The sequence below is a fragment of the Aspergillus oryzae genome, chromosome 4 (assembly GCF_000184455.2).
Source record: "Aspergillus oryzae RIB40 DNA, chromosome 4".
Lineage (NCBI taxonomy): Eukaryota > Fungi > Ascomycota > Eurotiomycetes > Eurotiales > Aspergillaceae > Aspergillus > Aspergillus oryzae.
This window is the reverse complement of record NC_036438.1, coordinates 1,886,678-1,899,804: the sequence shown is the minus strand read 5'-3', so window position 1 is coordinate 1,899,804 and position 13,127 is coordinate 1,886,678. Positions and strand designations below refer to the sequence as shown.

Sequence of the window (13,127 nt, the reverse complement as noted above, 5' to 3'; positions counted from 1 at the left end):
TCGAGAAAGGTCGTTCCAGCATCTTGGAAGCAACCCAACTTTTTGTTAAGTTCTGTTTCACAGTCCTTTTAGCCCATCACCGGAGTAAGAAAGCTATATATAGTTAGTCTTGCCCGTGTGGATTGTTACGGTGCTGTGAAAGACCCAAAGAACCAGGTCATTGTCTCTATAACAACTGCTATAAGCTCCTGACTGAAGCGCAACCCTGATCTGAAGTAATTTCTCGCCCACCTGGCAGTCTTTAGTTAGAGGAACCATTCGAGGCCCTGTAGCCGCGATCTTGGGTAACGGTTTAGGCACGTTCATGTGATATAAATGCCTTCGAAGTCTTCCGCATCTCCACCTAGCGCAATACTCTCGAGACCGTTCTCGAAAACTGCCGGGTATATGGGCTCAGATATAATCCTGCGACTTAGTTGCTCATGGTCACAGCTCCATCACATTTTTCATGTTCTAGCTCTCTTGTCTTAGTCTTCATAAATCGCTTCTTGCCACAACCCTAGTGATCTTTCTATGGGGGTTCATGGTAACTTGAACTTGAAATAGGACGAGTATACTAGTAATACTGTCCCTGTCCTCAAGAACTCTCGAGCTCAGGCTGAGTCAAAATAAGAGAGATTCCAGGCCTACCCCACGATCTCGGAGATTTCTCCGAGATCGTCAGTGGGATACTTAACCCCGCATGTACCAGGATTCAGCCTGAATTAGTGTCTCTTTAGATCATAATGCATAGTTAGTAAAGTCTAGAACCAAGATATATCATGCGCTGGTACAAGTTTCTCCACCAGTCTCCAAGCGACTTCGAGCGGGAACCCCAATTATGCTTGTTTATTGTTTGAAGCAAGGCAAGCAGGGCCCGTGTAATTTGTCCCTCATCCTTCATTTAGCCGCATGTACCATAAGGGCTAGAAACTCTTTATAATGGTGTTATCAGTGAATTTTGCGCGTCTGAAAGACAAACTACAATCCTCTTCCTGGTGTCTTAATATCTTTGCGCCGGTTTACTATCCATTCTTCTGAGGACTGGGCGATCTCATTCATCATTAGAACCTTATGTGTCATCACTTTATACTTTAGATGTTCTTACTCACGCCTTAGAAACAGAAATGTGGTTACAGTTGCGCTTCCTGCGTTCCTGCTCACTACTCTTGCTCATTAATCTAGTAGTGATATGTGGATTTGCCGACGGATCCCTAAAGGGGGAGTTAAATGCAGTTAATTCTAACCATAATGAGAGGTCGGAGCCCCCTCAAACTAGGGTACGGAGACTTGAGCAATAAACCACACTAGACGATTCAGGTACAGCATCTAATGACTGCTGACAGGCTACCTGGGATCAACACTCTCTCATGATTAACGATGAACGCATCATGATCTTTTCGGGCGAATTCCACCCTTTCCGCCTTCCTGTTCCCGGATTATGGCTCGATGTCTTCCAAAAGATCAAAAGCATGGGTTTCAATGGCGTCTCCTTCTACACCGACTGGGGCCTTTTGGAAGGCAACCCTGGAAATGTTATGGTCGGCGACAACGGTATTAACAATGACACCGATATCTGGAATCTTGATGAGTTCTTTGTTGCTGCATCTGAAGCTGGGATCTATCTCATCGCGCGACCCGGTCCATATATCAATGCTGAAACTTCTGCTGGGGGCATTCCTGGATGGGTCCTACGTATCAAAGGGGCCATTCGATCAATGAGTCCAGATTATGTGGGTGCTATCAAGAACTATATGTCGACAGTTGGAAAAATCATTGCCGATGCACAGATCACGAGAGGGGGCCCGGTTATCATGGTCCAGCCGGAGAATGAGTATACTACCTGGCCAGGACTGACAGAGGAGGAATTTCCATCGCAGATGAATCGAGAAGTTATGGCGTTGATGGCGGAGGAGTTGCGTGCTGCCGGGGTGGAAGTACCCATGGCAATGAACGACAATGAAGTAGAAGGATACTTTGCACCAGGAACTGGACTGGGTGAGGTGGATATCTATGGAATCGATGCTTACCCAATGCGGTATGATTGTATGTGCATGCTCCTGCTAGGTTGACTTCTTGGAACAAGTGAGAAGCTAATTACATTAAGGTGCACATCCCGATGTTTGGCCAACGTACAGATTTCCTTACGACTGGAACATCCTGCATGAAGATCAGAGTCCCACGACACCGTTTACAATTATGGAGTTTCAAGGAGGGTCAGGTGGGGGGTGGTAAGTCCTACAGCGTACATACTTATGTACCCCTAAAACATGGTTCTCGGTAGAATCACTGATCTAACTGTAATCAGGGGAGGAGTCACGGAGGAAGGGTGTGCAATGCTGGTCAATCAAGAAGCCTCTCGCGTGGTATACAAGAACAACTACAGCTTTGGTGTCAAGATCTTCAACATCTACATGGTGAGATTTCGCAACCCTGTATTTCTAACGAAGTCATACTGATTCTCACCAGACGTATGGTGGTACCAATTGGGGAAATCTAGGATACCACGGCGGTTATACCTCGTATGACTACGGTGCCTCCATCGCCGAGGACCGAACTCTCACACGCGAAAAGTACAGCGAACAGAAACTGCAAGCCAACTTCTTCAAAGTATCGCCGGCCTATCTAACGGCGACTCTGGGGACTGGCCAGAATGGGTCGTACACAGACAACCCGCGAATCGCTGTCACTCCACTGGTTGGAAATGGCACCAAAACGAACTTCTACGTCGTTAGACATGCGGATTTCACGTTCACGGGCAATGCAAGATACAGAATGATCGTGTCGACCAGTATCGGCAACGTCACTCTCCCACAGCTACATAATACAACATTGTCATTAAACGGACGTGATTCCAAGTTACATGTGACAGATTATGATGTTGGTGGCATCAACATGATCTATTCCTCTGCAGAAGTATTGACTTGGGCACGCGCTCTTGGCTCAACCCGGGTACTCGTTCTATATGGGGGAGAGAATGAAGTGCATGAAGTTGCCTTCTCGCGGGCCTTATCCGAACCAGTCATTCTCGACGGTCCAACTTCTGGTATCATAATCGAACAACAACAGGCTGCATGGGTCATTCAATGGAGAGTAACCGCTACGCCTAGGGTGATCCAAATTGGAGATCTCGAGCTTCACCTTCTATGGCGTAATGATGCCTACGATTACTGGGTAATGGAAGTACCAGCTGCGGAACCTATAGGCAACTATAGTTCACCATCAAAGGATCTCATCATTGTGAAAGCAGGGTACCTCGTTCGGAGTGCATCAATTCAGAACAACCACCTAGTTTTGAGTGGAGACGTTAACGCGACAACCACTGTTGAAGTCATATCCACACCACAAGAAGTACACGGTATAGTGTTCAATAATCAATCACTCAGCACTATACTTTCATCCAGAGGAAAGCTTCAAGGGAGCGTTCCGTATCATCCACCCACAATTTCCGTTCCGTCTCTATACGACCTCGAATGGAGATATCTCGATTCCCTTCCGGAGATAGATCCCTTGTACGATGACAAGGCATGGACAGTTCTCAATCAATCCTGGAGCAACAACCCTCGGAACCTCACTACTCCAACCTCACTTTATGCACTTGACTACGGCTACCACACTGGGTCTCTCCTTTACCGAGGGCACTTTATTGCTAACGGATAGGAGAGCTCCCTTTTCCTAAATATCTCGGGCGGGGCGGGCTTCGGGTATTCCATCTGGTTGAATGATAACTATCTCGATTCTTGGGCAGGGAGCAGCGATAGTTCATTTTATGCGCAGAACATCTCACTTGTTCCCACTACTAACAACGCGGGCCTCTCTATGGGAAAGCCTTACACCATCAGTATTTTGATTGACCACATGGGGTACGACGAGGAGGCCCCAGGCACAGACGCTATTAAGTTCCCTCGCGGCATCTTGGACTACTCCCTTTCTGGCCATGAGCATCAATCCGACCTCCGCTGGAAGATGACGGGAAACCTTGGTGGCGAGCAGTATCACGATCTCATCCGTGGTCCTCTCAACGAAGGAGCTATGTTCGCCGAACGACAGGGCTATCATCTACCCCAACCTCCGAGCGATACATGGGAAACACGAAGTCCGTTTACGAAAGGGATTGAGAAGTCAGGGGTCGGGTTCTTCACTACATCCTTTCCCCTGAATCTGCCTAAAGGGTACGACATTCCATTACGGTTTGTATTCGCATTTAATGGCTCAACGAACGTCGTACATACGCGCAATTATCGCTGCCAGCTCTATGTTAATGGCTTTCAATTTGGGAAGTTTGGTACGTGGCACAATATTTTCTACTCCTCTGTTATGTCCTATAGTATACGTATACCTATGTTGTACTTGCTAATCTCACTCAGTCAATAATCTCGGCCCGCAAACAGATTTCCCTGTGCCCGAGGGAATTCTCAACTACAACGGGAACAACCATATAGCAGTTACACTGTGGGGCCTGGACGGTGGAGCGGTGCTTGGGCCAGAGGGCTTACAACTTGTGGCGTCGCGGCCTATTTGGTCAGGGTATCGGAAACCAACCGCGGTGGAGTGGCCAGGATATGTGAAGAGAAGGGGGGCATACTGAACGGGTTGGGTCGGTGTGTGTTGCTTTCTCAAGAGTGTCATAGCGCTGAAGCTTTTGTTGTCAAAGCCTTCTCGGCTCATATAAACTTGACCCTAATGTTCGGCCCAGTGAAGACAAAATTGTTTCTCCGGAATCTGGGCCCGCATATTGTGTCAGAGAGCCAAGTTCTCACTTTGAAACCAACAAAGCGACTTGTCTGGTGTAGCAATATACTAGAAAAATTTTGTATAATTCATAGTTGTTGGTGAAGGGCTAGAATCTAGCTACTGCTTTTCCTCCCCCCTCCCCCTCCCCCTTTTGACAGGAGATTTGCAGTGAACAGCATATACTTTCATTGCTAGCAATGAATCATGCTAGGTAGGAGCAGTCTCCCTGTGACTACTCCAAAGTGAACAGAAGGCTTTAGTCTCCAATACAGCTGATAATTCGATCCCTGGCACGAGATTTAAGTCACCCCACTCATTAAACCGGCTTCGGATGCGGTTAATTCTAGCACAATCTGACCCTTCATAGAAACGGAGTAGACAATATACAGTTGTCTAATCTTTGGGCCAAATCCAAGGTATCCAGTTGAGTATTGAGAAATGAGGGGATAAATAAGCTTCGTAGGAACTTTGTCAAAAAGTGCAATATTACCAGCCGATCGTCTTAAGATCAGCGATACAACCCTATAGTCACTACACAAATCATATCCTGGATCTCCATCATCGCAAAAGGTTTGTCTCCACTCTTAGGTATGACCAGGAGTTCTAGACTCTAACTTTTGATATGAATGATTATATTACTGAGGTCGGACGTTGCGTTCAAAGGGCTTACGTTAGTCGGGCAATCATCACTAAGTGCGTGTGTGACACGCCTTCAGGCCTCGTGTAGTACCATTATCAAGATATATCTTCTTTAGGTAAACTAATCCAAAGTGAAAAGAGATTCGCGCTTTCAGATAATTCTTCATCTCTTCAACTACCCCCTGAATAATTGTAGTAACTTTATACAGACGCACAAAAGCTTAATAGTTCTCCCGAAACAGTCGCCCTGCGCCCCAAGCCGCTTCGACAAAGGAAACAAGAACCTCTTTTCCGGCAGGATATCTATGTTGAATGACTCAGGGACTAGTTTTAACTCTCTACTTGATTCAAAGCCGAGTCAACACTACCAGAGACTAAATTACTTACGGATCCCTCGTTCTATATAAACCCCCTATCTGGAGCCCAAGAGAGGTCTTTCCTAAAGCAACTTTTCTCGGATTCTGCTTGCCACCGTCTTTCTTCCTACCTTTCCTCTATATGCCCATCTTTTCTACTAGTATTCTCAGCTCCTCCAACAAAATGTATCGCGCTTGGATTATCATCTCTTTAATCCTCTCGGTGTTTGCTATTGCTGATCCCGGAGGCGAGAGCTCCACAGGAGGCGATGGCTTCAAAGGTGGCCTACGCCGTATATCATCAAAAATCGGGAACTCAGTCATACACCCAAGAAGGGAGCTTCATGTGTGTTCCAAAGTCGAGGCAACCACTCTAAAGCAATGGGATCGCACCAGATGGCACATTGTGGCCCAGTGTCCACAACGAGATGTTGGCAAACTTCACAAACACAAACCCGGCGAAACTCAGCAGCAGGACGCTCCCAACCCTAATGAAAACCCGGGCGTTGGGGTTTCAAGACTTCCCATAGACAAGTGTCTCGGTTGGGACGAGCAGAATGGACTGTTTACTTGGACGAAGAAGTACGTATATCATTCGATGTTGTATTGTCGTTTCTTGTGTCATGACGGACAGCTAATGGACCTAGTGGCAATGGCATTGAGAAGGGCCATTGCTCGGATTGCAAAGTAGTGGAGGGGGGACTCATAAAGAGAGGGGAGCCAGTGGAAGGGAAAACAGCAGACAAGGGGAAGGCCCCAGATAAAGGGGTGTCGTTTACACTCACGTGTAAATGTGACAAGAAGAAAGGAGAGACAGGTCAAGCTGATGCGAAATTCGAGTTGCGTGAGTATTCTCCATACCCTGGTTGAGATTGATTTTTAACTGAAAGGCTATAGTTGGAAAGGTGAAAGTCGAGAGCAGTGGTGTGATCAGTTGTCATAGATACAAGGACAGAATGCATCCGGACATTGATTGAACATATGCATTTATCCTTTGGACGGTTATCGAAATGTTTATTTGGTATCGCCTTGGATGCTGTTGATGGATCGAAATATTGTTTTGTATGGGGTTGCTGGGTTCATGTCTGGTACATGCAGGTTCGGAGCTTATATCGAAGCTTGTCAACTATATTAGCCATGAACACGTACTATCATAGGTTTCTTCTCTATGAAAAAGTAATGGAATGGTAGCCAGTAGTATACGTCAAATATTGCTACGGTAATAGCTCACTAACAAAACAAATTGACGGGCGTGATCTGAGTCGCCTCTTCATGTACTTGCGGAGATACCTGGGCAACCCCCTGGTGGCCCCCCGACACTACCAGCTATAGCTTTCTGAAATACTTACGCAGCACGATTTCGTTTTCTTTGATAGGATCAAGCCTCAAGCCCATCTTCCACAAGCAGAGGCAGGCAGACACGATTTAGAATGCACATGACATTTACAAAGAGGAGGCTTCGGCAGGTGGCAACTAGCTCCTCTCATAGCGAGCAATAAGAGCATAGCACATATTGTCATTCACTGTTCGCTCTACTTCTTTGGGGATACTGGGAGACATACAGCCAACCGTTAGGGAATCTTAGTGAATTTCCTAAGAGATCATGAGGGAACTTTCCGGATTCAAGATTGGGTAGCTGAGGTAAGAATGGATAGGATACGCATATATTAAGCGCCATGTCCTTTCCCTGGACGATGTTCTTCTCTGCTCTGGAAATAGTTCTGCAAACTTTCTATCTACTTCTCTCCACTCCAGAAAAAAGCTCAAAAATTTGTCAAAGTTACAACATTATTCAGGTTCAACATCTCTTCCACCAAGCAAGCCCTAAGCCCTCCTACAAAATCGTCTTGCTTCGCTGCCTCCAACAGCCCAGGCCAGGAAGCTCCTCCTTATCCAGCCACCGCCATATCTTGTCAAAACCCATATTCTACGATTCAAAATGAAGCTCATTTCCGTCCTCCTTGCTGTCCTTGCCGCCACTACTGTGCAGGCTATTCCTATGCCTACCACCACTGATGTTCCAGTTGAAGCGGGAGATGATATTCTTCCACGCCGCATCCCCAAGTGGTGTTTTGGAAAAGCCCAGGGATGTCGTTGACTCAAACGGGATACGGATGCTGGGATTTGAATGCTGCTGAAATGATGATTTTTTTTGATCTTCTGTTATCTGCTTACATTGTTTGTGATGGCTATCTGTGTGTTTACGTGTCTGAGACATAACTGCTGTTACTGTACGGTTCCAAGTGAAGTTGAAGTTAAGGAGATATGAGCTAGTTGAGTCAAAGAAAGTGGCAACAACTGGAAGAGATGAATAATTTATTGTTATTTTGTGCTCTGCCATTTCATAACCAATTGATGTTATTTTTGGTGCGTTGGATCTCTTTTGCTTTACTAGTAGAATAGGTGCAGATTATTCAGGAGCTGAAAGTCGTCTTCGGGACTAAATAAAGAGTGCAATGCACTCTACAACGACTTTGGTGACTAGCGGTCTCTACCTATATATCAATGTTTGTTACTTGGATGACTAAATTGGTACTACGACGGAGATTCCCGTAGATATACGTAATAGTTTTGCTACGATTATGAGCTCAGGTAAATCCATATATAGATCGTTATACCCAAGTCAACACATGAACCGGTCTAGAACGCGTATGTTTCTCTTCACCTATTGTGCACCTCTAGTGATAAAGCCAAAGTCAGTCACAACTACTACTACCCAAATTGTATCGACACCTCAGGAATCAACTTGGGGCCACAATTGCCTGGGAGGATTAGATGTGTTTTGAGACAGCTACTCGTCTTCCAGCGCATAGAAGGATGGAGGTTTGAATATAAATACAAAAATGAGGAACTCTGAACCTAATACATTAGAAAAATGAATTGATGAGTATCGAAATATAGAGTAACAATCTATTAACGGTTACCTATACACTAAATTCGTCAATGTAGCTCGTGTATAACTAAGCATATAGGAACCCTATTTTCCTTACCCTATGATCGTATGGGCTAAAATGATGTAATAGTATTGAGTAGCGCAGAATATTTAAAAACGCACAGCAGATAAAAAGTGTGATACTAACTTCTGCTACGGTCTTATTAACATGAGTAGTAGCCTGGTATCTTAAGATCATAGTAGAGCTTTGCACAGGCTGATTTTAGCTTCTTTATGCACCAAGCCATGCATGCGTATTGATTCAGGTACGCAATATACGTTATCAAGCACATGTGAGATATTAAACGGAGGCGCAGTTCCAAAGGCCAAGATGCAACATTTACCCAATCGGTTATTTTGCTGTGCTCTCCTAAGCCAACATATAGTAGGTTAGAGGCTGTGCATACGTTGGTATTCCCCACATGTGTGGTGATCTGCATGATCTGTACCATGAACGACTGGCTCCGCCTCGTATCTTAGTCTTGGCTGATGCTATCCGTAAGGGCTTGGGCGCCTAATGAACACCAAACTAAATATCGAGTCTATTTAAGCAGGGTAAGTGACCATAAAACAATACCCTGCAATAACATATTGCTTACGATGACCCTGCTTGTTGACAAAACTAGCCCTTGAATAGCAACCATAACCTCCTCATACAAGATGCACACACCACGCACTTCGATTTGCCTGCGATTCGTTGCGGCCATCAGCTCCCTCGCTGCGCTGATAGCGTTCGGATGGTCCCAGTCAATGTTTGGAAGCGACACGGTGATGGTGGCTGACTTGGGCCATGAGGTGGTCAGTCCAGTCACCGGGGCGGTCAGTACCTGACAATTATTTCATGCAAACAGGTTGCTAATGCTTTTCTACAGACCGAATACACCTTTGTTTGGTCGCTGATAATAGCATCTATTGAATTATCCCTTCCCGTCCCGATCCATCCAGCCATCTACCTTACTTTTGACCTTTGCGCTTGGGCTGCACTGGTTAGCACTCTGATAATATATTTGACACTCCACGAGCCATATTATACCGGAGACGGCTACGGCTGTGGCATCAATGGTAGACCTGATTGTGATGGAAAGCTCGTGGCTAATGTCGAGCATTTCGGCACGGCCATGGCTTTTCTTGCTCTGTAGGTTAACTCGCCAGTTTTCGATTCTCTCACTAACTGGTGGACTAGCATCATCCATGTTGGGTTTTTTGCATGGGCGTGTCGTGCAACCCATAAGGCGCGGAAAAGCGACTCCAAGGGTCAGGATATAGACCTCGACCGGACTGTGTGAGGTTATTTGAAGTGGCTCACGGACATTTTCACTAGATTATGGCGGTATGAGTACGGTATGATATTGACGGCTCAGTCTCGCTTTCGAGGAGCTGGGATACTTTGTACGAAGGTGGCAGCGTTATGATGATTTTCCTATCTATATACGATGTTGGCCTTCTCTAATGTCTAATAACTAATTTATATGTAATGAGACTCCGTGCATTGTTTCCTTTGACTTTGGACTATACATCTGAAAGGGCTTTATGGAACTTACTTCAGCTATCACTTTCACGCTACGGGAACAGACCAGTCAACTCAGTCATTTGAGATGATTTCGAGCCTGTTATTGACGTCTGCACAAGGCAACACCGTTTTAAATGATGCAACAGAGTGGATCTCGAGAACATGCTTACTTTCCAGTTTGCAGCCTATCAACGTCACGATCCAACACTGCAATTTAGCAAGTCAAAGACATCAACTTCCAACAACCCTTGAATAAGTTCATACTATAAACTACTGATATTAATCCTGCCTAAATAGGCATAGCGCTGTCCCATCTCTAACCGATTCCTCCTCCCAACATTCAACCATGTTGATAGACTCAAGCAGATTCAAGCATTCAAACAGAATATTCCCTCAAAATAACCCCTCGCAATATTCGTAAACCCAATCCAACCATCATACCTCGTATCCGAAAAGAACCCATAAACACCATGCCCCCAACCAAGAGCATATCAGTATCCCTCCACCCCGCCCTCCCCACCGACGCCCCCACCCTCGACGAAATCCACAGCAAAGCCTTCCCCAACGACCTCCTCCTGGAGGTCATGTACGGCCCCCGTGAAGAAAACACCGTAGGCCTAGCTCAGGACCTAGAGAAAGCTATCCGGGAAAACCCCAACGCCCGATTTACGAAGGCCGTTGATGACGAGTCGGGCCGGGTTGTCGGGTGGTCGTGGTGGATTATCTATCGCGATGCAGAGGCCCATGTAAAGGCGGAGCAGGAGGCGGTTAAGAAGCGTGCTACGCCGCCGCCGAGGTCGATTTGTCCAAGGGCGTGCTTGGAGTATCGGCAGTTGGTGGTGGAGAAGAGGGAGAGGTGGATTGGGGGGAGGGGGGTCGCTAGTGAGTTTCTATTTCTTTCCTTTCTTCTTTTGGCTTTTTGGGGTTTGGTGGCGTTGTTGTTGTCTTGTGGGAGGAGTGGGTGGGTATGTCTGACAGATATAATATAGTTCTACAGATCTTAGTGGTCCATCCAGAGTATCAGGGCTGTGGGATCGGAACCAAGCTACTAATGGCTGGGGTGCAAGAGGCAAAGAGTCTCCAGCTACCGGCTTGGTTGGAGGCTTCGCGGGCTGGGTATACACTCTACAAGAAGTGTGGGTTCCGGGATGTCGGCGAGAATCTAGATCTTGATTTGGCCAAGTATGGTGCCACGGGGCAGAAGCATGGGTTCTGTATGTTGATGGATGCTGTTCATGTTGACTAAAGGTGGTTTGACTTTTATTTGGTTGGTTTCTATAGCACATATCTTGAGTGAAGGTAGCCTTATTCTTTGAGAGATTGTATTCTGTTAGATGACGCACTTTGGTGAGTGGGTGTGTGATAGGACAATGTATGGTAATCTTGGGGATATGGATTCGGTCGAAGTGTCATAATCTCCATCAGGAAGTAGGGTCTTGGTGGTGGGATGGTGTAGCCTGAGAGCCCTATGCTACAGGTTGACATATGAAGATGACCCGGGAATAATGCATTCAGTAAAGTGACTAGCCAAGTCTACTACTGTCTTTGTTGATCTAAGCTTTCCCTCGGTATTTACACATCAGCCTGGCTGACAATGAATGCGGTACTACCTGGAGATATTGTTGTCCGGCTTGAGAAGCAGCGGTAGGAGTGGCTGAGTTGTCCATTATTCTACAGCAACTGAGATATGAAAGGAATTGGAAAAGATAAAGGATGAGATTCTTGAGAGGAATCTATTCAAGTATCACAGCACCCTATAGCAGACAATGAATGACTCATGCATAAGATCTACAATAACTTAAGACACCTTCACAGCCAAAGGCAGCCTGGTCCTTACAGTCGATCAGCAATTCCATGTCGATGTACCCAGCTCCGAGCTCGCTTTCCAAAGATATACCTAACGCAAATACATATTAGTAAATATCATCAACTTATTATCAGCGCAAGGCGGCACTTACATTGGGATAGTAGTTAGTCCTGCAGCCATTGTGATTCCTCCAATAGTGAAGAAGCAGTTACGAACACCCTGGCTATCAATCCACCCATTGAGGTAGAACGACAGTCCAAATGCGAAGAGATTCTTGAGAAAGTTCATCGTCGCAAAGGCCTCACCGGCCTTCTCACGGTGACAGTCGACAATGTAGGTGACAACACCGGTGGTGCCGAGCTGAACACCAAAATTAATCATTCCCAGACACACAATCACCGGCACAGGCCACGGGTCCTGTGCATAGGAAGATTGGCCCCAGGCAAAGAAACCCGTTGAGGTGAACAAAAGGTACGTAACCATGATCGGTAGGCGGAACTCGGGTTCTGCGTAGATATTAGTAAGGAAGGATTATGAAGAGAGTGGTAGATAAGATCATACCGAATATGCCCCCGTTCATTTTGGACATTCGGGTCACCAGGCCGTCAATCAGGGGTCCTGCACTAAAAGTCCCAAGGACAGATGCGACAAAGGACGACAAGTTCGTTGCTCCAACACCCATCACGGAGAAGTTGTACGGTGGCGCGGAGAAAATCTGGGATAGGGTGAGGGAAATGCCCACGAGCCATGCTATACAGTTGGTGAAAAGAAGCACAGCCCAAAGAACCGGTGGTGAAGCCAAAAGATAGAATGGCCGGATGATAGTATTCCAGATTGAGACATCGTTAACATAACCGCTGTACGGCAGCAGCTCTTTGGCCCAGGAGTGACGCGCCTCAGCTGCTGTGATTCCAGTGCTTGGAGCGGTTTCGAGCTGCTCCAGGTCTGTTTTTTCATCACCGGCAGCCTGTCAAACTTTAGCACGAGGATATAGAAAGGCCGTCAAACGATCACGCACCTTTGTTTCTCCACTATCGATGTTCAGTGCTTCTCTCGCATACGCGGACTCCGGCATCCAGAAGAAGACCATTATCAATGTCAGAGCAAATGCGCCACCCATCGCATGTAATGCAATTCTATATGATCCATACTCAATGATTGCAGCCGCTA

At 46.3% G+C, this 13,127-nt stretch overlaps 6 protein-coding genes across 6 annotated transcripts; 5 read left to right on the top strand and 1 right to left on the bottom strand.

Annotated features, from left to right (window-relative positions):
* Nucleotides 1-1,106: 1,106 nt before the first annotated feature.
* Nucleotides 1,107-3,223, top strand: AO090012000746 (uncharacterized protein; the record flags this gene model as incomplete). Its single annotated transcript, XM_023236610.1, has 3 exons — nt 1,107-1,259; nt 1,326-1,712; nt 3,185-3,223. 3 exons carry the CDS (start codon nt 1,107-1,109, stop codon nt 3,221-3,223), a joined length of 579 nt encoding a protein of 192 aa, XP_023091519.1.
* A 614-nt stretch (nt 3,224-3,837) lies between these two features.
* AO090012000745 (beta galactosidase jelly roll domain-containing protein) lies at nt 3,838-4,567 on the top strand (the record flags this gene model as incomplete). The annotated part of the gene is made up of 2 exons (XM_003190009.2): nt 3,838-4,264; nt 4,347-4,567. The coding sequence occupies 2 exons, from the start codon at nt 3,838-3,840 to the stop codon at nt 4,565-4,567; spliced, it is 648 nt and encodes a 215-aa protein (XP_003190057.2).
* A 1,283-nt stretch (nt 4,568-5,850) lies between these two features.
* AO090012000744 (uncharacterized protein) lies at nt 5,851-6,651 on the top strand (the record flags this gene model as incomplete). The annotated part of the gene is made up of 2 exons (XM_023236609.1): nt 5,851-6,290; nt 6,606-6,651. 2 exons carry the CDS (start codon nt 5,851-5,853, stop codon nt 6,649-6,651), a joined length of 486 nt encoding a protein of 161 aa, XP_023091518.1.
* A 2,649-nt stretch (nt 6,652-9,300) lies between these two features.
* AO090012000742 (uncharacterized protein) lies at nt 9,301-9,926 on the top strand (the record flags this gene model as incomplete). The annotated part of the gene is made up of 3 exons (XM_001727654.3): nt 9,301-9,459; nt 9,513-9,775; nt 9,824-9,926. The coding sequence occupies 3 exons, from the start codon at nt 9,301-9,303 to the stop codon at nt 9,924-9,926; spliced, it is 525 nt and encodes a 174-aa protein (XP_001727706.1).
* A 694-nt stretch (nt 9,927-10,620) lies between these two features.
* AO090012000741 (uncharacterized protein) lies at nt 10,621-11,139 on the top strand (the record flags this gene model as incomplete). Its single annotated transcript, XM_001727653.3, has 1 exon — nt 10,621-11,139. One exon carries the CDS (start codon nt 10,621-10,623, stop codon nt 11,137-11,139), a length of 519 nt encoding a protein of 172 aa, XP_001727705.3.
* An 844-nt stretch (nt 11,140-11,983) lies between these two features.
* Nucleotides 11,984-13,077, bottom strand: AO090012000739 (uncharacterized protein; the record flags this gene model as incomplete). Its single annotated transcript, XM_023236608.1, has 4 exons — nt 11,984-12,047; nt 12,109-12,463; nt 12,519-12,924; nt 12,976-13,077. The coding sequence occupies 4 exons, from the start codon at nt 13,075-13,077 to the stop codon at nt 11,984-11,986; spliced, it is 927 nt and encodes a 308-aa protein (XP_023091517.1).
* Nucleotides 13,078-13,127: the final 50 nt, after the last annotated feature.